The sequence below is a fragment of the Sminthopsis crassicaudata genome, chromosome 3 (genome assembly GCF_048593235.1).
Source record: "Sminthopsis crassicaudata isolate SCR6 chromosome 3, ASM4859323v1, whole genome shotgun sequence".
NCBI lineage: Eukaryota > Metazoa > Chordata > Mammalia > Dasyuromorphia > Dasyuridae > Sminthopsis > Sminthopsis crassicaudata.
The window spans coordinates 174,701,365-174,723,297 of NC_133619.1; the positions used below are offsets into that span (position 1 = coordinate 174,701,365).

Genomic DNA, 21,933 nt, shown 5'->3' on the forward strand with positions numbered 1-21,933 from the left:
GGAGAAAAAAAATATCTAGAAGGGCATGAAGAAGGTAGAGAGCAAAGTGCTGTTATAAGAATATCAATCAATCAGGAATGACTGGGAGGAGACTGATTAGTACTTGGGAGAAGTTTTGTTAATAAAAGCACACTTTTGCTTCTATACCAGCATACTTCTCCACCATAAGGACATGTCCAGTTCCTGCAGGAATGTAATAAACTAATAAATACTCCATTCACTCCAGAGATTTTTCATCATTTGGGGGGGGGGGGTCTTGGACCCCTGACTGCATTCATAACAAAGATTCTGAGGAGATTGTGAGTAGATCAGTAAATTTCAAGCTTCTAGATTTCTCCCCCAAAATAGAACAAATTTGAGACTCAGGGTGACTACAGATTGGTGAAAAATCAATAAGACTTGGGGTAGACAGGGGACCTCTGGGTACAACGCAAAAAGAATGGAAAAAAGATCACTGACTGAGGATTAACCTGTGTGAAGTACAAACACCTCCAGTTTAACTCCATAGAAACACCAAAAGGGGGACTCCTGAGGCTAGCTAGGTTTTTCTGGAGCCTTTCATTTCCCAGACTTCAAAGGAGTCTGGGATCTGAGTCCAAGGATGCAAAGGGAACTTATGCTGATCAGGAAACCAGGTCCAGCTGTGCTGCAGAGATGTGGTCCTGGAGAGAAGGAACCAGCACACCTGGTGACTGCAGAAGCAATGAATTAGGGATCCTACTGGCACTTGCAGGAGATCAGAGGAGAACTGAAGTGAAGCACCATCCCTCCACCCCAGGATTAGAGGTCCGAACATTAATGCTTCTCATTTTAAAAAAAGAAAGAAACATAAAGAAAAAACCCAACCATAGAAACTTACTATGGAAATAGGGAAGATTGAGGTTAATCTTCAGAGGACACTGAAGTTAAAAAAAAAAAAAAAAAAAAAAAAGCTTCTTTTACATCAAAGAGTAATGTTAAATGGCTCCTTGCCCAGAGAGAATAAATAGAAGAACTCAAAAAAAGGATTTAAAAGTCAAATGAGAGACAGTGAGGAAAAAAACTAAAAAAAAAAAAAAAAAAAAAAAAAAAAAAAAATCCAAGAAAATTATGGAAAAAAAAAAGTTATCTAACTAGAAAGGGAAATACAGAATCTTAAAGACAAAAATAACTCTTTAAAAATTAAAATTGGACAAGGGGAAGCTTTGAAATATCTGAGACCAAGAAATAACAAAACAATATAAAGAATGAAAAAATAGAAGAGACTGTGAAACATCTTAAAAGAAAAACAACAGATCTAGAGAATAGCTCAAGAAGAGAAAATATAAGAATAATTATACTAACAAAGCTGTGACCAAAAAAAAAAAAAAAAAAGGAACCTTGATACAATAATGCAAAAAATAATTCAGGAAAATTGTCCTGGAGTAAGAGAACATGAGGGTAGAAATAGAAAAACTACCCATCACTATCTCAAAGAGATTCTTTGTGTAAAACATATAGGAATATTATTGCTAAATTTAAAAAAAAACAGATCAAAGAGAAACTTTGCAAGAAACAATAAAAAAAACAATTTAAATATGCTGGAACTACAATTAGAATTGTATAGAATTTATTAGTAGTTACAATAAAAGACCATAAGTCCTGGAATCATACATGCTGGCAATCAAAAGAACTAGACCTTCAATCAAAAAAATCATACCCAGCAAAATTATCCATAATATCAAATGGAAAAAAATGGGCATTCAATGAACTTGCAGATTTTCAGGACTTTCTTTCAATGAAACCTGAACTCAATAGAAAATTTAACATATAAGAGCCAATGTCCAAGATTAATTTCATGGAACTTAATATGGATGTTTTTGTTTTTCACATGGAAATGTAAACTAAATGACTTTTTGATGACTATTGACATCAGAAATTGGATAGCTAAAAATAAAGATTTATACAAACGAGGTGTAGAGAGGCATTAGAGGAGGGAGGAAGGCTTCTAATTCTGAAAACCTACTCACATTGGGAATGCACTGCAACATTGTATATATACTAAGTAGAGTGTAACACCCTCCAAAATCTATAAAGAAGTAATAAGGGGGAAAGAATGGGTGGGAGGGGAAACAAAGGGTAGGAGAAGACAAGGGAAGGATCCATGGGTGAGGGGTGGTTAAGTAATAGCAAGGCAAGTTAAGGATCAGAATTAAAGCAGAAGGGTAGCAGGCATAGGAAAGAAGAGATAAATGCAAATACTACAACAAGGAGCAGGAAGGATGATTCTTTAAAAAAAAAAAAAAAAAAAAAAAAAGTTGAATAGGGAGAGAGAAAGTGGAGCAATTATCTCATGCAGAAAAGGCATGAATGAAAGAATTGTTATAGTAGAAGGCAGAAAAGTATGGAGAATTAGTAGTGATAAAATCTTATTCTCATCAGAAATTGGTTAAATAGGGAATCACATATACATCTAAAAGGGTATAAAATATTTTTAGCCTATGAAGAAATAAAAGGGAAAGGAAATAGAAAATGTGGAAAGGATTCATACAGGTTGGGTAAGTTAAGGAATAAGAAGACAAGGGGAGAAGTCACAGAAATAATAAATAATTTAATTAAAACAATGATGATAAGATAACTACCTATGGAATGCATCAAAAGCAGAAATCAGAGAAAATTTACATCTCTAAATCCTTACATCAAAATAGAGAATGAGATCAATGAATTAACTATACAATCAAGAAAACTAGGAAAATAACAAAATTTTTAAATCCTCAATTAAGTACCAAATTGAAAACCCTAAAAATTAAAGGTAAGAATAATAAAATTCAAAAAAATTAAATTCAAAAAAATTTTTTAAAAGAATAATAAAATTGAATGTAAGAAAAGCAGTGAATTAATAAATAAAATTAAGAGTTGGTTTTATGGGAAGAAAATCCAATAAAAATGATAAACTATTGGATAATTTTTTTTAGAAGAAAACTATATCACTAGTATCAAAAGTGAAAAGGGTAAATATGCCACTAATGAAGATCAAATCAAAGCAATTATTAGGAATTATATTGCCCAATTCTATGCCAATAAACTTAGCAATTTAAGTTGAAATGGAAGAATACTTAACAAAAGTTTAAATTGCAAAGAATAATAGGAAGAAATTTAATATCTTAATAAACCTATTTTAGATAAAGAAATTGAGCAGGCCATAAATGAACTTCCTAATTTAAAAAAAAAAAAAAAAGGCATCAAAACCAGATGAATTTAAATGAACTTACTACTAACATTTAAAGATCAACTAATTCCAATATTAAATAGATTTATTTGGAATAATAGTCAAAAGAGTCCTAAACTCCTTTTATGAAACAAATATGGTGATGATACCTAAGTCAAGATGAAGAAAAAGAAAGAAAATTATAAATCAGTTTTACTACTGAATACGGAAAAAAATAATAACAAAGTTAATTTGGAAGAGTAAAAGATCAAGAATATCAAAGGAACTAATAAAAATAATGTATAGGAAGGAGGGAGGAGAGGAAAAACATTTTGGAACATAAAGTTTAACAAGAGTTAATGTTGAAAACTATTAATGTATTTTGAAAATAAGAAACTTTATTAAAAAGAATTCATTATTTGATTAGAAAATGATAGTTGGTAAAACTAAGAAGAGTTTGGCAGAAATTGGATATAGACCAGTATCTTATAAAATTGACCACAATAAGACCAAAACAGATACATGACCTGGATATAAAGGGAGTTATCATAAATAAATTATAACATGGAACATAATTATCTGTAACACAGGGAAGGAGAATTTATAAATAAATAAGACTATTGTGAAATATAAAATGGATAATTTTGATTATATTAAATTAAAAAGAGGTAATACAAATAAAACCAATCTAGCCAATATTAAAAGCAGAAAATTGGGGGGCTGTATTTATAGACAAATTCTTGAATAAAGGTCTCATGTCAAATATATAGAGAGCATGTCATAAAAATGAGTCCTTCCCCAGTTGATAAATGGTCAAAGGTTACTAATAGTCTATTTTTTTTTTTGATGAAAACAATACTATACATAAACATGAAAAAATGCTCTAAATTATTTTTGATTACTGAAATGTAAATTGTAGCAACATTGAGATACCATTTTACACCCCAAAAATTGGCTAAAATGTTAGAAGGGGAAAATACAAATGTTGTAGGATACATAGAAAAATGAGACAGTAATATACTGTTGGTAGAACTGTAAAACTGATTCAGCCATTTCTAAGAACAATCTGGAATTATACCCAAACAATTATTAAACTACTTCTATTCTTTGATCCAGTAATACCACTATTAGATCTGTTTCCCAAGGTGATCAGGAAAAAAGGAAAAGCACTTATATGTTCTAAAATATTTGTAGCAGCTCTTTGTAATGGGAAAAAACCCTAGAAATTGAAGGGATGCCCCTCAATTGGAAAATGACTAACCAAGTTGTGGTATATGATTGTGATGGGATACTGCTATACTGTAAGACATGATAAGCAGGTTGATTTTAGAAAAAGATTTGCATGAAATAATGAAAAGTGAAATGAGCAGAACCAAAAGAACATTATAGTAATAGCAATATTGTTTGAATAAATGTGAATTACTAAGTTGTTTTCAGTATTATAAATATGCAAATTAACTATAAAAGATTTATGAAGATGCTATCCAACTCCAGAAAATAACCACCAATAAATAGAAGTATGCATGGTGTGTGTGTGTGTGTGTGTGTGTGTGAAATAGTGGTCTTCTCCAGTGTGAGTAGGAAGGAGGAAAATAGTTTAGAATTTAAAATGTAAACAAAAAATTTAAAGATAGAATTAAAAAATGGAGAGGTAGGAGGTGCTATAGATGTGGACTGTTGCATGAAATTTAAGACTATTATATTGTTAGATTTGCTTAATTGTTTTAATGTCACAAGAGATGCTGAGTCAAAAAAAATGTAGATTTTTGTAGAGTCGAGACAAAACATATCAACAAAAGTTTAAAAACAATCAGTTAGGAAAGACAATGTACAAATAAACTATATAGAGAGAAATTTGAGATAATGTAATAGGATAGGCATTGGAATTTAAGGATTCCTTGAGGGACCACGCATATTTTTGCATCATTTGACACATCTGGTTCTAGTGTTGAAAATGAGGTTTTGAGAAGACACCTGTTTCTTATTCCTCTATTAATATGTAAACAATTCATATATTCCCTTTCATTATACAAATATGTCTACCTTTCTGCGTTTGTCTTGGTCCCTGCATTTTCATTTCCGGTTGTCTACTCAGTTCCGGCATTTTATTCCATTAAATAGCCATTGTTTCCCTTTGTAGAATTATATTTAATTACATCAGATAGGTAATCTTGGTTATAAGCCATTTTTTTCCTTTTGTCTTTTGTAATATTCTATTCCAAACTCTTATCTCTTTTTTTTAAGGCTGCTACACGCCTCAGTATTTGAACTATTTGTAGCTAGATAGTGCAGTGAGTGGCGTGGGACCTGGAGTCCCGTAGACCCGAATTTAAAAATTTGCTATCTCTTAGAAGATGGGTACGTTACAACTTCTACCTCCGTTTCTTCGTTTGTGAAATAGAGTTCATAACATCCACTTCTTTTTTTTTTTTTTTTTTTTTTTTTTTTTTTTTTTGAGGCTGGGGTTGTGACTTGCCCAGGGTCACACAGCTAGGCAGTGTCAAGTGTCTAAGACTAGATTTGAACTCGGGTCCTCACATCCACTTCTTAAGATTGCTCTAAGAACAATGAACTATTTGTAAAAATGCTTGCAAATCTCAAAGTGCTGTATGAATGCTAAGTTCAATTTTTTTCACTACGTTTGTGGATTCTTTGATCTGAAAGCTTCGGACATGGCCGCGCTTGGAGCTCTGCTTTTAGAAATAGCACTGATTTCACAAGGGAAAACTGTGAGAGGAACAGCTTATCTCTTTCCCCGCGCCCCGGTCACTGCATCCTGTCAGTTCTTCTTTTATAACCTCTCTAATACTCGCCCTTTCCTTCTTATCCCACTGCTCCCACACTAGACCGGATCTCCATCACGCTTACAATAAAGCGTTCTTCCGGTGTAACAAGTCTTGCAGATTGCTGCCTGACAAACCTTCCTAAAACGGTTTCCTCCCATTCCCCACTCTACGTCTCAGAACCTCGGGACGGCATCCCTTTTTTTACTTCAATTTCTAAGGAAAAGGCGGCACTTCCAAGTGACGATCTTCTAGCCCAACCCTTTTGTTTTACAGATGAGGGAATTTACTTCCCTAATCCATCATCAGTCAGTCAACAAGCATTTGCTCCAAAGCGTAAAGTGCGCCAGGCACAAGCTTAAACCCGAAGTAATACCAAGAAAAAAAAGCAAGCCAGTTCCTCCTTCTCTTCGTTACGTCATAAACCCCGCCCGCCACTTTCTCTTCTTCGGTTCTTAGCCACCACCCCCTCCCAGTTCTCCAGATCGGTGGTGGGCTAGTCGGGACGGTCCTGGAACCCTCGTTCAGAGCTGCATTTCCCGGGGGACTCTGTTTCAGTGGGGGGGGAGGGGGGAACGCTTTTCCCGTCATACTCCGAGGCAGGTTGTAGAGTATCGCCGCAGGGCTCTGGCGGCCGACTGGAGGCCTGCGGATAGCGCGTGGAAGTTCCAGAGCGTTCTGGGACTGGGACCGGGACCGGGGCCGGGGTGGGTGGGGGAGACTTGAGGGAATCCAGAGGCGGCGAATCCGTTTACCCCGAGAGGGCAGCGCGAGACTAAGGCAGCGCGCAGGACACACTTCTCTCATCGGTTGCGCCCCGCCCCCTCTCCACGCCGGCCCCCGTATTCCGTACTCCCCCGGCCTCTTCCTCTTCCTCCGCCTCCTCCCCTGCCTCTCTCTGGCGCGCAGGCGCCGGCTCAGTCCCCGCGAGAAGATGAACTTGGAGCGGCTGCGGAAGCGTGTACGCCAGTACATAGACCAGGTGTGTGAGAGACTGTGTGAGTGTGAGTGAGTGTGTGGAGACATTTCCTAAGAAGGGCTGCTCACGAGACCCTGTTCTGGGGCCGGGCCCCGGAAAAGTGGGGTCCTGAGGCCGGGCGGGGAACTGTTGTGTGCGCGGCCAGACGAGTGTCAGGCTCGGGTAGAAGTTTAGGCCCCAAAACTGGGAGAGCTAGGGCCGTGAGAGTAGTCACCCCTTGTCGCGAATCCTCTGACGCTTGTTTTTATTCTTGGCAAAAACGTCGCCACATTTCTGTGCTCCTCCTCGCCCTCTCCACGCCCCAAGTGCGGCTGGCTTCTTGGGGTTCAAGGGAAACCGTTTGCCTTGGGAAAAGCGGGATCTCTCCCTCCCTGAAGCCCTCTGGGCCCCACTCAATCTGCCCCGTCTTAATTATTAATTTAACTTGACATTAAATTATCTAATGTCTTTTTGGAGAACGGAAGTTGGTCAACAACCTCTGGCCTAACTCTAAGTACCAGGGGACACAAAGAAAGGCAAAAATAACTCCTGTTTCCCAGGTGTTTACGTTCAAAGCGCAGTCTTGCTGTTGTGATAGTCCCCTCAAAATCTGGAGCTAATCAGAGGCTGCACAAGTTTTTGTGGGTGGTTTCTGGGAAGAAGGGACATAGGAATCTGGAGCTGGTTTAGATATAAAAGATGCAAGGGATTTGTTTTAGAGAGGACCGTGTTTCTTGGTATTCTTTTGTTTGTCCTAGTAATATTTAATAGGTGAAGATGTGTAGCGAGAAGAAGAATGGATTTATAATAATTTAGACAGCCTGGATTCTGGTCTGCCAGTTATTTGCAGCAATCTTGGACAAATTACTTTTACCTTTCCAGGACTCAGTTGTATCATCTGTCAAATGAGGAGGTTAAACTAGGTGGCTCCCAAAGTCTCTTACAACTGTGAATCTGTGAAGATCAAATCTTATTTGTAGGGATGAGCTTACTGTCTCAAAGAATCATTGCATCAGCATTTAAAATTGCAGTAAAGCAGTATTTTTTTTTTTTAATACTGTTAGTCTTAAGGAGAAAGTACAAACTGTATGTCAATAAATATCCCCAAATTCATAGCATTCATTTGAGGCATTTTTATCTCAGCCCATTTTGATAAATCTTTGTTTTCACTTGTTTTTCTTATAAATAGAGGCAAATTTTAGTGCTAGTGCAGTGAAGACCATTTTTTTTTCTCTTGAGGCAGGGGTTCAGTGACTTGCCCAGGGTCACTGCCCCCAGTGAAGACCATTCTTAATCTATTCCAGCAAACTGATGTGAAATGGTATCCACTTAAAGTTTATTTGGGTGTATATACCTTTGTCTATATTTACTTTTATCTGACATTTTTAATTCTTGATAAAGTATATTTTAGAGGGCAGCTAGGTGGCGCAGTGGATAGAGCACCAGCCCAGAATTCAGGAGGACCCGAGTTCAAATGTGATCTCAGACACTTAACACTTCCTAGCTGTGTGACCCTGGGCAAGTCACTTAACCCCAGCCTCAAAAAAAAAAAAAAAAATATATATATATATATATATATATATATATATATATATATTATGGAATTATCCCATCAGAATCCTCAACTGGTAGTTGAACAGCTCAATTTCTAGATTTCATTAAGAGAAACTGAAATGGAATAGTGACAACTAGGGAAAGATTGTATAGGAATACCAGAATTGGGAATAAAACATCATATATGCCACTTTGTACTCCCATTTTCATCTTGTATTTCCCAGATACTGTACATGCATTTATACCTGTCTTATTTGATCACTGAAGTTTAGCAAATACTCATAAAAATAATTTGAATATAATTCTAAAGTTAAAAGCCTAAACACTACAGCCTTACCCTTTTTAAAAGCCTATCATAACTGATTGTCTTGGAGGTCAAAGTATCTTAAAATATTTTTCTGGTATCACAGTAAATCATCGTTAGAAGATGTTCATGACAAATACATTTTATCCTGAATTTTGTTTGTCTTGTAAGGATAATGAAGTTTCTCTGAACAGAGCACTTGAAATAACGCTATGATTTCTACTTATTTTGTAGCAACAATATCAAAGTGCTCTATTTTGGGCGGACAAAGTAGCCTCCTTGTCTCATGGTAAGTGACAATTGTTACCTTTTATTCAATACCATTCATCGTATAGATTTCTACTATAATTTGGGTCCCTACCAGTGTGTATAATATTTTTTGCTTGTTTTAGAGGAACCACAAGACATTTATTGGTTGGCCCAGTGTCTTTACCTTACTGCTCAGTATCACAGGGCAGCACATGCCCTTCGCTCACGTAAGCTAGACAAGGTAAGATTTTAAATTTTGTAATATTTTTCACAAACTAGTATTTCCTATTTGATCTTTCAAGTTTTTTTGATGCTTCTTGTTTTTACACCATAATTTCTGAAAAAAACTGTATTCTTTCCCTCTCCCAGCCTACTCTTCTTGTGACAATAAAGAACGAAAAACAATTAAGCAAAATCTGACATATCAGTGTGTCTAAGAGTATATTAAACATTGCACACACGATAGTCCCTTTGTTTGTCCTTCATTCTCCAAGAGGACCATGTTATCAGGTGACATCATGACATGCAGATGAATTGGATTTAAGTGAGGGAGACTATACAGTCACCAGCCTCACTCTTTCTTCTGTATCCATCTGGGTCCGATGGCAAAATACTTTTATTTTTTAAATTAAAGCTTTTTATTTTTAAAACAAATGCCTGGATAATTTTTCAACATTGACCTTGTGTTCCAAATTTCTCTTCTTTTCCCTGCACTCCCTCCTCTAGAAGGCAAGTAATCCAGTATATGTTAAACATGTTAAAAATATGTTAAATCCAATATACGTATACATATTTATTCAATTATCTTGCTGCACATACACACACAGTAAAAAAATCAGATCAAAAAGGGAAAAAATGAGAAAGAAAACAAAATGCAAACAAACAACAAAAATAGTAAAAATGTTATGTTGTGATCCACATTCAGTTTCCATAGACCTCTCTCTGGGTGTAGATGGCTCTCTTCATCACAAGATCATTGGAACTAGCATCAGTCATCTCATTGTTGAAAAGAGCCACATCCATCAGAATTAATCACAGTGTAATCTTATTGTTGCCATGTACATTGATTTCTTAATTTTGCTCATTTCACTCAGTTCATATAAGTCTCTCCAGGCTTCTCTGAAATCATCCCACTGATCTTTCTAATAGAACAATAATATTCCATAACATTCACATATCATAACTTATTCAGCTATGCCCATTAATGGGCATCCATTCAATTTCCAGTTTCTTGCCACTACAAAAAGGGCTGCTATAAACATTTTTGCACAGGTGAGTCCCTTTCCCTCTTTATTGTCTCTTTGGGATATAAGCCCAGGAGAAACACTACTGGGTCAATGCACATTTTGATAGCCCTCTAGGCATAGTTCCAAATTGCTCTCTAGAATGGTTGGATCTTTTCACAATTCCACCAACAATGTATCAGTGTCCCAGTTTTCCCACTTCTCCAACATTCCACATTATCTTTTCCTGCCAATTTAGCCAATAAGAGGTGTTTAATGGTGTCTCAGAGTTGTCTTAATTTGCATTGCTCTGATTTGGAGCACCTTTTCATATGATTAGAAATGGTTTCAATTTCTTCATCTGAAAATTTGACCACTTATCAATTGGAGAATGGCTTGAATTCTTATAAATTTGAGTCAATTCTTTGTAATTTTAGAAATAAGGCCTTTATCAGAATCCTTGAATGTAAAAATTTTTCCAGTTCATTGCTTCCCTTCTAATCTTGTTTGCATTGGTTTTGTTTGTGCAAAAGCTTTTTAACTTAGTATAATCAAAATTATCTGTTTTGTGTTCAATAATGAACTCCAGTTCTTCTTTGGCTACAAATTCCTTCCATCTCCACAGATCTAAGAGGTAAACTATCCTTTGTTCTCCTAATTATGTCTAGATCATGAACCTTTTTCAACCTTATATTGATATAGGTGTTAGATGTGGGTTAGTGCTTAGTTTCTGCCACATTAATTTCCAATTTTGCCAGCAGTTTTTGTCAGATATTGAGTTCTGATCCCAAAAATTGGAGTCTTTGGGTTTGTTAAACACTAGATTACTATATGTCACAGGAGCCACCTGCTAGTGATTGCTGGAATTTAATTCTGACCAGTAGAATAGATTGTGTCATGTAAAAGGATGATAATGATACAAGAAGACTGAGGCAGTTGCAGTAAAAGTCTCTTGACTTTACCTCTGATGGATTTCATCTCTATTGAGAATATATATTTTCTAAGCATAGCCATGGTTATTATTGCTTAAAGAAAAACATATATTTTTTCACAAGCAACATCTGCGTCATTAAAAATCAACTCCAAATAGATATCTCTGACTCTCTGGTTATATCAGTCTTTACTTGAGCCTGTCAGCTCTGCTCAAAGAATAAGATAAAGATTGTATAAATAAATCATTCTTTTAGTCTCTTTAGTTTAGTGTGATTAGCCACTGTGGAGACTGGGGTTCACAATTTAAGCAGAGGGCTTTACAAAACCGACTGTCTCCTTTTGGTGCAATCCCCTTTAACTCTTTACAGCTTTCTAGGTTCCACACTTAAGCAGGGTCCTCAACAACCATGGTCATTGATTATTTTATCCTGTGAACCTAATTTCTTCAACTGATTGACTACTTTATTTCTTAATCAATACAAAATGGTTTTGACGACTGCTGCTTTATAATATAATTTTAGGTCTGGGATAGCTAGAAAGTGGCAAAATATTGATCCAGGTGACTGGACATGGCCCTGGATGCAGTGGTAGACTTTGGCCTTTGTAAACTAAGGTTGTTAAGAAATCTCAGTATGATTAAGGCAACATCCCATCAGTGATGAAGACTAGGTAAAAAAAAAAAAAAAAAAAATGAGGTAAAACATGGCTTCCTTTTTGCTATTACTTAAAAAAAAAATCAGTCTATCTGATGATCAACTATGATAGGCTTGGGTGTTCTCAGCAATACAGTGATTCAGTCTCAGCAAACTTTAATGGAAAACACCATTTCCCACATGAGAACCATGGAGACTGAATGTGGATCAATTTGCATTATATTTTTTCCTCATAATTTTTCCCTTTTTTGGATTTTTCTCTCCCAACATGACTGATGTGGAAATGTTAAAAATGAATGTACATGAATAATCTAAAAAATAATAAATACATTTAAAAAAAAAAAAAAGAAAGAAAGAACTTGTAGGAAGAAAAAAATTAATCTGGGAGGGGAAGACCCTTAGGATTTCTGACCAAAACAGAAACAGTTGATATTTTACATAATTCACTCTCAGCCATCAGAACCCAAAAAATGACCTAAGTAGGCTTGGGCTGGGACCTCTTGTTAGTCAATCAGTGAGAGCCAGAGAAATTGGGGGTTAAGGTATGGTCCTGAGAAAAGAAATCTAGCCTGTAAACCCCAACTTTGGGCAGAGCACCTACAGATAAGAATGTGATACTCTAGATGAACCAAGGGAGAGGAGGGAGGGAAGGAAGAAAAGATGGAAGGATGGTTACCATGACTTGCAAGTAAATTGTACTTAAGTGAGATAGAGCTGTGCATAGTCCTTGACCTCACTCTCTCCTTCTGAGCTATCTGGGTCCTGTGATAAGATATAGATAGTTCTCTACTACTTCAGTGAAAGGAGTGAGATACATTTCTTCACCTCTCTTATAGAGACAAGCTTGGTTATTATAGTTTCATAGGATTAATTTTGGTTTTATTAGTCCTATTGTTTATTTTGTAGATGTTATATTGTTTCTTGGCTCTTTTTCACTCTCCCTCAATTCATAACAGACTTCCCATATTTCCATATCAATCATTTATTTAATTATTTATTATTTAGTTTCTTATATTCATTCATTACATTCATACCGTAATTTACCACAATACCAGTTAGTGGGCACCTCCTTTATTTCCAGTATATATTTTGAATAGTTGTACTGTTGGAAAAGTCAAAAACAAACTTTTGTTTAATTTATTATTCTCTACATAATGAAGATATCCCCCTGACTTTGAAGCTGTTAGTATACTCTTAAAATTTGTTAACTGCTGGCAATTAATAAATCTTGACACTTTTTTATTTAAAAGAGCAAAATTATTGAATTATTTCAGCTTTTTATAATTGGTGACCATGTTAAAAAGCTGGGAAAGAAAGAAATCTGATAGCTCAGCTCAAATCTCCCATATCTGTTGTTATTTCAAATTATTTTGATGGCTTTGTAAACTCATTTCTTTTCTAGTTATATGAAGCCTGTCGATACCTTGCTGCTAGGTGTCATGTAAGTATGTTTTATTAAATTTTTTAAATGAAAAGAAAATCATATTTTTAAAAAGTTTAAACAGTAGTATTATTTCTCTAAAACCTGCCCTTTCTCTCCACCCCATATTGTGATAATTTCAGTAATGAGATTTAGCAAGTCATTATAATATTGTTATATCAATATTCATATAATTATTTTCTTAATATTAGTTTGTTGTTTAGTATTTTCATTAATATGGTGCCACATTGCATTTCATCTTCCCATTAATTTCAGAAAGTTGGTATATATTTGAAAAAGTTGTTCTTTGGAAAATTTAAATTTGTTCTTTTAAAATTTAGAAAAATATGTATTGGGGCTTTAAGAGTCACTCTTGTTTAAACTTTTTGCAATTTCAATTTTCTATACAGTATGCTGCAAAGGAACACCAGCAAGCTCTTGATATTCTTGATATGGAAGAACCAATTAACAAAAGATTATTTGAAAAATACTTGAAAGATGAAAGTGGGCTAAAAGAACCTTCTAATGACTGGGAAATGTCCCAATCTTCAGTAAGTAATGGTTTGGTGGATTTTTTTTTTTTTTCCAATTAGAGAAAATATTGATATGTCATAGGAATACTATGAAAAAATATTATGTTTGCCATATTACCAAAGTAAATTGCTTCTTTCATATAATTATAAGCAAATTAATATAGCTGTTGTATTTTCTATTACCTACTTTACTTACTACTTCTGTTTTTCCTTTTTTTTCCTTTTTTTCTCTCCAAGATAATAGAATCCTTTTGTGTCCTAGCAGACATATTAAAGTATTATTAATATATGCTTAAATTCATCTTAATGCCTTCCCAACACATTTTGTTTAATCTTGTTGCCTATGGCTTGCATTTTCTTGCTTAATAGTTAATAATAATTTAAATGCCATTTATTTACAACACTACAAGATAAGTGATGTATTAGTGTCCCCATTTTATGGGTAAAGAAACTAAAGTTCATACAGATTGACTTGCCTATGGTCACACAGAGTCAAATTTGAATCCAGATCACTTGACTCCAGATATAGCATTTTTTTTTTTCATCTAACTATATATTTCAGCAGATTATAGTCTCATCTACATCAAAACATCTCTGTTCAGCTTCTAAAATATCCACACCTTTCTTATGTATGTCTTTTCTGTGAATTCTTCCATAGATGACCTATTAACAGACTAGAAGATTTATTTTGGGTTTTTCATTATTTCATGGACACCAGATCAAGACTCAGTTCCTTTCTCCCTTTTATTCCTCACTCTTAGACATAGGTCTTTTTTAGTCATTTATGTCTTTGATGTTGTTGTGGTTTTTTATGTTATTTAAATTATTTTTCACCTAGTTATTGTCAATATTCTGCAGCTTATTCCAAATGTATTTCTGTTATTCTAAAAAACTTGTATTTTGCAAAATCCTCTTGATTGTAGTTTATGGTCTTAGTAGCATAAAATATTGCTGTTAAAAAGAGTAATTTTGCAAATTCAGCCTAGCAAAATCTATTAGTCAATTCTGAATCTATTTTATTTTCTCTATGTAAATTCCTATACAACTATATGAGTTGGTATTATGATTGTCAGTGGATCTTTTTCATCTGGGAAAAGGTTGGAACATGATTGTAATAGATTTTAAATGCCAAATAAAAGTCTCTTAGAATAGGAGTTAATAATAATTATGTCATAGACTGCTTGGGCAGTTTGAAGCCTATGAACCACTTCTCAGAATAATGTTTTCTTTAAAAATTAATCATTGAAGGAAATGCCAAATTGGAGTTTGGAGATTAGTGAAAATTAAGATATAAATTTTTTCCTATCCAAGATTACAAATGCTTCGAAGATCCTTTGAGAACTGTGAAGCCCAAGTTAAGAATCCTTGGGGTAAATGCAAAGAGCAGCCTCTGAAGGTTCTTAAATGGAAGAATAATATGACCTGTGCTTTGGAAATTGCAATTTGAAAGCTTAGTTATTTAAAGAATAGATTGGAAAAGGGAAAGATTAGATACAAAGTAAAAAATTAGACTGTCTTTTAGTAGTCCAAGCAAGGATGGTATAAATGAAAAATGAGAAAAGTTTAGAGGTGAAATCATTATGGCTGACTGGCTCATTTGGGCCAGTATCATAAAGATCGCCCCTCCCCACCACCATCCAAGGCTGGGGTTAGGTGACTTGCCCAGGGTCACAGTTAGGAAGTATTAAATCAGATTTGAACTCCGGTCCTCCTGAATTCAAGGCTGGTACTCTATCCACTGCGCCACCTAGCTGCCCCCATAAAGATTTTAAAAAGATGAGAAAATAGACACATGGGTCCATAGTTGCAGGTTAACTTAATGGGTTACCTTTTTTGTTTTTGGTAATACTTTTTTTATTTTCCCATTCTTTAAAAATGAACATGAGTTACGTCATCTTTAGTTTAAATTTCTTTTATATTTGGACTCTTTCTACTTTCATCTTCTTACATGCCATTCTACTTATAGTATATTCACTAATGAATTGGGCAAAATCCATTTGTGGTAGGTCTTTCTGTTATCTGTCAGAATAAAATTATGATAATTTTTAAAGTGCACTTTTAATGGGCTCAATCCCATTGCCAAATTCTCATTCATCATCTTTGAACTATGTTATCCATTTGTTATATGCAAAGAATTGTTTGTTTTAGTTTTATAGGAACAAAAACAACAACAAAAACAATACTAGCATATTCTTTATTTAGAGCATTGAGTATAAATGGAGATTCTCAAAATTGATAAACATATTAAGGTTCATCTAAAGAAATTTCTTAACTTACGTTTTCTCATTTCTGTTACATTATAGTTAATCAGTTAGAAAGAAATTCCATTAGATGTAAAATACTTTTCAGGCATTTATTTAGGCTCTAATGTGTCATTTTCTCACCAGATTAAAAGTTCTATTTGCCTTTTGCGAGGAAAGATCTATGATGCTCTAGATAATCGAACCTTAGCAACTTATAGCTACAAAGAAGCCTTGAAGCTTGATGTCTACTGCTTTGAAGCTTTTGATCTTTTAACATCACACCACATGCTGACAGCACAAGAAGGTTTGGAAACTAAGGCATTTTTATTCCGTTTTACATAAGAAAAATTAAAATTATAGAATTTGTATCAGTGTATTTAGCTGAATTTTTAAAAAATATATTTTTATTTTAAATCCACAAAATCATGGAAAGACTTCATAAGATTAAACAACTTAACTTTTGGGATATATATAGATGACATGATATAGAGAAAAAATCCCAGAATAGGAGTATGATCTGGATTCAGGTCTTAGTTTACATCATTTACTATTTGACTTTAGACAAATTAGCTCTCTTGAGACTCATTTTACCTATTTGTGAAATAAGGATAAATCTTAATCTACCTACTTCTAGTGAATATTAGAAAATTTTGGCCAATTAATGGAAACTTTCTAAACTCCCCATCTCAAAACTTCTTAGTATTATTACCTATTCTGTCGTCCTTCCCTCTACCTCAGAAAAAATAGTATCCCTACTTCTTGCTAACATAATTCAACTTCCTCCCTGCCACCTCCTCAACCCTCATCTCCTTGAGAATTAAATGAATCAGTGAATATGAAGTCTTATAATTTTACAGTAATAATATAAATATATATGGCCATTCTCCAAAGAGCAATCAATAAAATAGTATCAACAGAGATTTTGATGTGAGTTGAAAGAATTCATAATGTAGAGCTAGAAGGACCTCATCTAGTCCAATCTCTTCATTTTGCAGATGAGAAAACAATTCTTTTTTGAGAGAGCTGGAGCTCAGTATAAAAGAAAATGGTAGTATTTAATTTCCTTACTTTTGTCCTAACTAGAGAAAGGAAACTGAATCATTCTGGGGGCTGGGAAAATTGGTCCTTGCACTTTTCTGTGAGGTGGGGAATGGTCCAATATATCTTGGTGCCTATTTCTGTTTTTACTCCCAGTACTTTGAGTGATTCATTATTTAGAGAAAAAATTATAAGAAATATTTTCTGATTGCTGTATATTTTTTTCATCAATATTTTAATCTTCACATTAAAATTTTTTTCATAGAAAAAGAATTACTTGAATCTCTACCTCTTGGCAAGCAGTGCACAGAAGAACAAGAATTGCTGCATTTTCTTTTTGAGAATAAGTTAAAGAAAGTAAGTAACAGTTAATTTTCATGCCTTTCATTCTGCCTTCCCCTTGTCCAGGAGAATTGCACTCCTCTGTTTTGTTTGAGTCTAAGCATAGAATTAATAATTCTTCATCTCCAAGCATGCATTCTATTCATGGTTAAATTACGGAAATGAAAATAGTAAGGAAATTTGTCTTGGTATTTGGGAAATCATATTTTAATCCATTTGTTAAAAATGAAATTATAATTCAAAACTATAAAAGGTACTCTGTTGGTCTAAACATAGATATTTTAAAACTAAAATCAGTTTCAGTGCTTGTCCTTGAAAGTTAGATCTCTGACTTAATATTTATCTTCTTTAAATAATTATCCCTTCTTTATCTCTTAGCAAACTGTTGAAATGACATAATGCTAAATTTTTATTGTGTATAAATCATGATGGGAATTTAATATAAAGTATTTTGAATGCGGCATCACTTTTAGGTATCTAAGAGATTGCTTATTGTATGGAAGAAAAAATTAACTAAAATCATAGAATATTACAGCTAAAAAGAACCTTATTGATCATTAATCAAGCTCTTTCATTTTATATATGAGAAAATTGAAGCCAAAAGAGGTTATTGGGGCAGCGAGGTGGCGTAGTGGATACAGCATCAGCCTTGAATTCAGGAGGACCTGAGTTCAAATATGGTCTCAGACATTTAACACTTTCTAGCTGTGTGACCTGGGCAAGTCACTTAACCCCAGCCTCAAAAAAAACAAAAAGAAAAGAAAAGAAACAAAAAAAAAACAAAAGAAGTTATTACTTCCTCAAGGCCACATAATATATTCTTAACATAAAAAAAGTGAATGCAGCTTCCAAAATATCTAGACTCAGCAGATTTTTTCACCATGTTTTTTAAATTAGTGATATTATGTGGAAATTATAAATTTTCAATTCTTCAATCCTGGAAAGTTATATTTTCATTTTTGAGAGAAATTTTTGAGGCTTTGAGTTTTTTCATCCTGGAAAATATTGTCTGCACATGGTAAGAAAAAACTGCATACTGTGATCACTGTAGCAATGAACAAATGAGAAATAATAGGCTCTCTAGTCTTCTCTTTATTGTGTTACTATAACTATTATTTGTCTGAATTGTTTTGTGAATAACAAATGCTGTATGAGTATACTTTACAAAGTCATGTTCTTATCAATAATAGTACTCATCACAGACTATGTTTTGAAAATCTGAGATAAAAATGTTCCAGTCCAAGAACAGAACAACTTTAATAATGTATTAGTAAATGGAAATATGAAGGCCAAAAAGGTTTTGAGGTAGGGAGGTGGCTCACTGGAAAGATGATTAGACCGAGTCAGACTCAAATATGACTCAGCTACTTTTTAGCTTTATAATCCTGGGTAAATCATTTAATCTTTATCTGCCTCAGTTTCCTCACTTATAAAATAAGGATAACATAGCATCTACGCCTCAGAATTGTGGTGAGGACGAAATGAAATGTTTTTAAATTTCTAATATGATTCCTGGTGCATAGTAAGCAGTTAATAAATGCTTGTTCTTTTTACCCACTCCTTTGTCCTTTTAATTAAAGTAGAAAAATTATTGCTCCAAAAGAATTTTACTGAAAATATGAAATCTGCAAATTGAAAGGGGCCTCAGAAACTACTTTATGCCGTGTTTCATTATTTGTTTTAATGTTAAATTGGTATATTTTGCTCGCTATCTTTTACCCTTTCTGAAGTGAAGTATACAAATTTCTAGGGACCCAAATGTCCCTAGATGAATACTTTAAAAACTTGGCCAGTTTGATTTTTATCATATTATCAATTTATATAAAAATATTTTTCTGTGTTTCAGTATAATAAGCCTAGTGAAACTGTCATTCCTGAATCTGTAGATGGTCTGCAGGACAATCTGGATGTGGTAGTGTCTTTGGCAGAAAGACATTATTATAACTGTGATTTTAAAATGTGCTACAAGCTGACTTCAGTGTAAGTATCTATCATCTGTTATTTAAGGTCCTTTTTTGGTGTTTTCTCGTTCGGTTATTATTCAAATAACCTTCACTATATAGTATTCTCCTGAGATATGAAAGAATAAATTCAGAGATGAGGATGTTTTTTTAAATCTTAGATTAGATCAAGTTTAGATTAGGTCATTGTTTAAATTGTTGCACATTAAAAGACTCTTTAAATATTACTAGTAGTTATATTTTTTCAACTTAATTCTGCTGATTAGTTCATATTTCTTTAATAACTATTTGGTTTTCCTGTATTTGCTCTACTTGGGACAAATCATTTAGTAATTGTTTGAACCTAGACTTAAACTACAAATAAATATAGTCACCCTACTATGACTTTGTGTGTTAATGATAATTTGTCAGAATGAGCATTTTATCTACTTGTAGGATAATAATACATAGTACTTTGACTTTCAGAGTAATGGAAAAAGATCCTTTCCATGCAAATTGTTTACCTGTGCATATAGGGACTCTTGTGGAACTGAATAAAGCAAATGGTAAGAATTTTATTTTTAAACTAAAATGGTAATTAAAGTTTCATAAGACTTTTATTAGGGGAGGGTAATAGGGAAGAGAAAATTACTATTTAAGCGAGCTATATTAATCTTTTAAAGTCACAAGATTTCTTGAAATCCTGAAATTTGGTCATACAAACAACCCCCCCCCCCCCCCCCCAGTAACAGTGTTCTGGTAGCAAGAAGTATAATAAAGAAAACTGATGAAAATTATGTAATAAATTGAAAATAGCATTGGAAAATTTTTTTAAAATGTTAATGTGTCTGTAGTAAAATTGTGTTTCATCATAGGGAGTCAAAGACCAGAAATTTCAAAAAATGTCAGAAAAAAAAAAGGAAGCTCAAATCATCTTAGTTTCACCTGTATCTGAGCAGGAATGTTCTCTGTAATATTTCAAACAAATGATTATCCAGTCTCTATCTGAAGAACTCCAGTGATGGTGAATTCTCTACTTTTTAACATGAACTTAACTTAGTAACATGAACTCATCCTCCTTGCATAAACGTAAACTCACCTTGGAACAACCACTACTATTTAATCAAACAAATAGCCATACCCACACACTAGCATTCTATTACATATATTGTTAATCCAACTCAAGCATGCATTTAAAGGAAAGATTAAAAGGAATAAAAGGAACTGGGCAAACAAAAACCCTGTCTGTTTACCAAAAACATTACCTCTAGCATTTACCAGTATTAGAGGCACTGCCTGCCTGGTGAGTTATAACTTTAACGGCTGCAATATCCTGACCATGCAAAGGTAGCATAATCACTTGTCTCTTAAATAGGGACTATTATGAATGGCATAACGAGGGTTTAACTGTCTCTTATTCCCAATTAGCGAGGGTTTAACTGTCTCTTATTCCCGATGAGTGAAATTGATCTTCCCATGCAGAGGCAGGAATACTAACATTTAATTTTTTTTCTAATTACCCATAAAAACAATTTTTAACATTTGTTTTTTTATATTTTGAGCTCCAAATCCTTTCCTTTTCTCTCCTTGACATGGCAAGCAATTTGATATAGGATATACATGTACAATCATATAAAACATATTTTTATATTAATCATTTTATCAAAATATAAAATAAAATAAAAAATATAGGCAACCCCCCCCCCAATAAATTGTATTCTTTGATCTGCATTCAGATTCTATTAGTTCTTTCTCTGGAGGTGGGTAGAATTTGTCATCATAGTCTTTTGGAATTGTCTTAGATTATTGTATGCTGAGGAAACTTTAAGTTATTCACAGTTGACTCTCTTACAACATTGCTATTATTGCATACAGTGTTCCTTTGGTTTTGCTCACTCATTTCGTATCAGTTAATTCTCTCCAGGTTTTTTATAAATTTTCAGTTCTTATAGCACAATTGTATTCCATCCCAATCATGTACTACAACTTGTTTAGCCATTCTCCAGTTGATAGGCATCTTCTCAATTTCCAATTCTTTGCCACCACAAAAAGAACTGCTGTAAATATTTTTGTACATATAGGTCCTTTTTTTTTTTTTCCCTTCAGTCTCTTCAGGATACGGACCTAGTAGTGGCATTGCTCAATCAAAGGGTTTGCCCTTTGGACATAATTCTAAAATTCTCTTTATAATGGTTGGATGAATGCAGGTGTCCCAATTTTCTCATATTTATGATTTTCCTTTTCTGTCATTAGCTAGTCTTACAGTTGTGAGGTGACACCTCATAGTTGCTTTAATTTGCATTTCTCTAATCAGCAGTAATTTAGAGCATTTTTGCAAATAAACTATAGATATTTTGAATTCTTAATCATAGCTACCTATTTATGTTCTTTGACCATTTATCAATGGGGGAATGACTTTTATTCTTATGAATTTGATTCAGCTCTCTATATATTGAGAAACGAGATCTTTATCAGAGAAAGTTGCTATAAAAATTTTTCCCCCCATTTTCTGCTTTCCTTATAATCTTGGCTGTATTGATTTTGCTTGTACAAAATCAATTTTTAATTTACTGGAATCAGTTATCTATTTTATA

The 21,933-nt window shown here is 33.8% G+C and overlaps 1 protein-coding gene across 3 annotated transcripts in view; it reads left to right on the top strand.

Moving 5' to 3' along the window:
- CDC16 (cell division cycle 16) overlaps window positions 1–21,933 on the top strand; it is an 81,678-nt gene that overhangs the window by 23,165 nt on the left and 36,580 nt on the right. For 2 of the 3 annotated variants that reach the window (XM_074299619.1, XM_074299617.1), the window contains exons 2-9: window positions 9,000–9,054; window positions 9,158–9,255; window positions 13,226–13,264; window positions 13,654–13,794; window positions 16,164–16,323; window positions 17,323–17,414; window positions 19,246–19,379; window positions 19,826–19,905. In XM_074299619.1, coding sequence (XP_074155720.1) covers window positions 9,000–9,054; window positions 9,158–9,255; window positions 13,226–13,264; window positions 13,654–13,794; window positions 16,164–16,323; window positions 17,323–17,414; window positions 19,246–19,379; window positions 19,826–19,905 — 799 coding nt within the window. Of the gene's footprint in view, window positions 1–6,664; window positions 6,932–8,999; window positions 9,055–9,157; window positions 9,256–13,225; window positions 13,265–13,653; window positions 13,795–16,163; window positions 16,324–17,322; window positions 17,415–19,245; window positions 19,380–19,825; window positions 19,906–21,933 lie in introns of those variants that run through there. The other variant, XM_074299618.1, reaches the window with a different exon arrangement.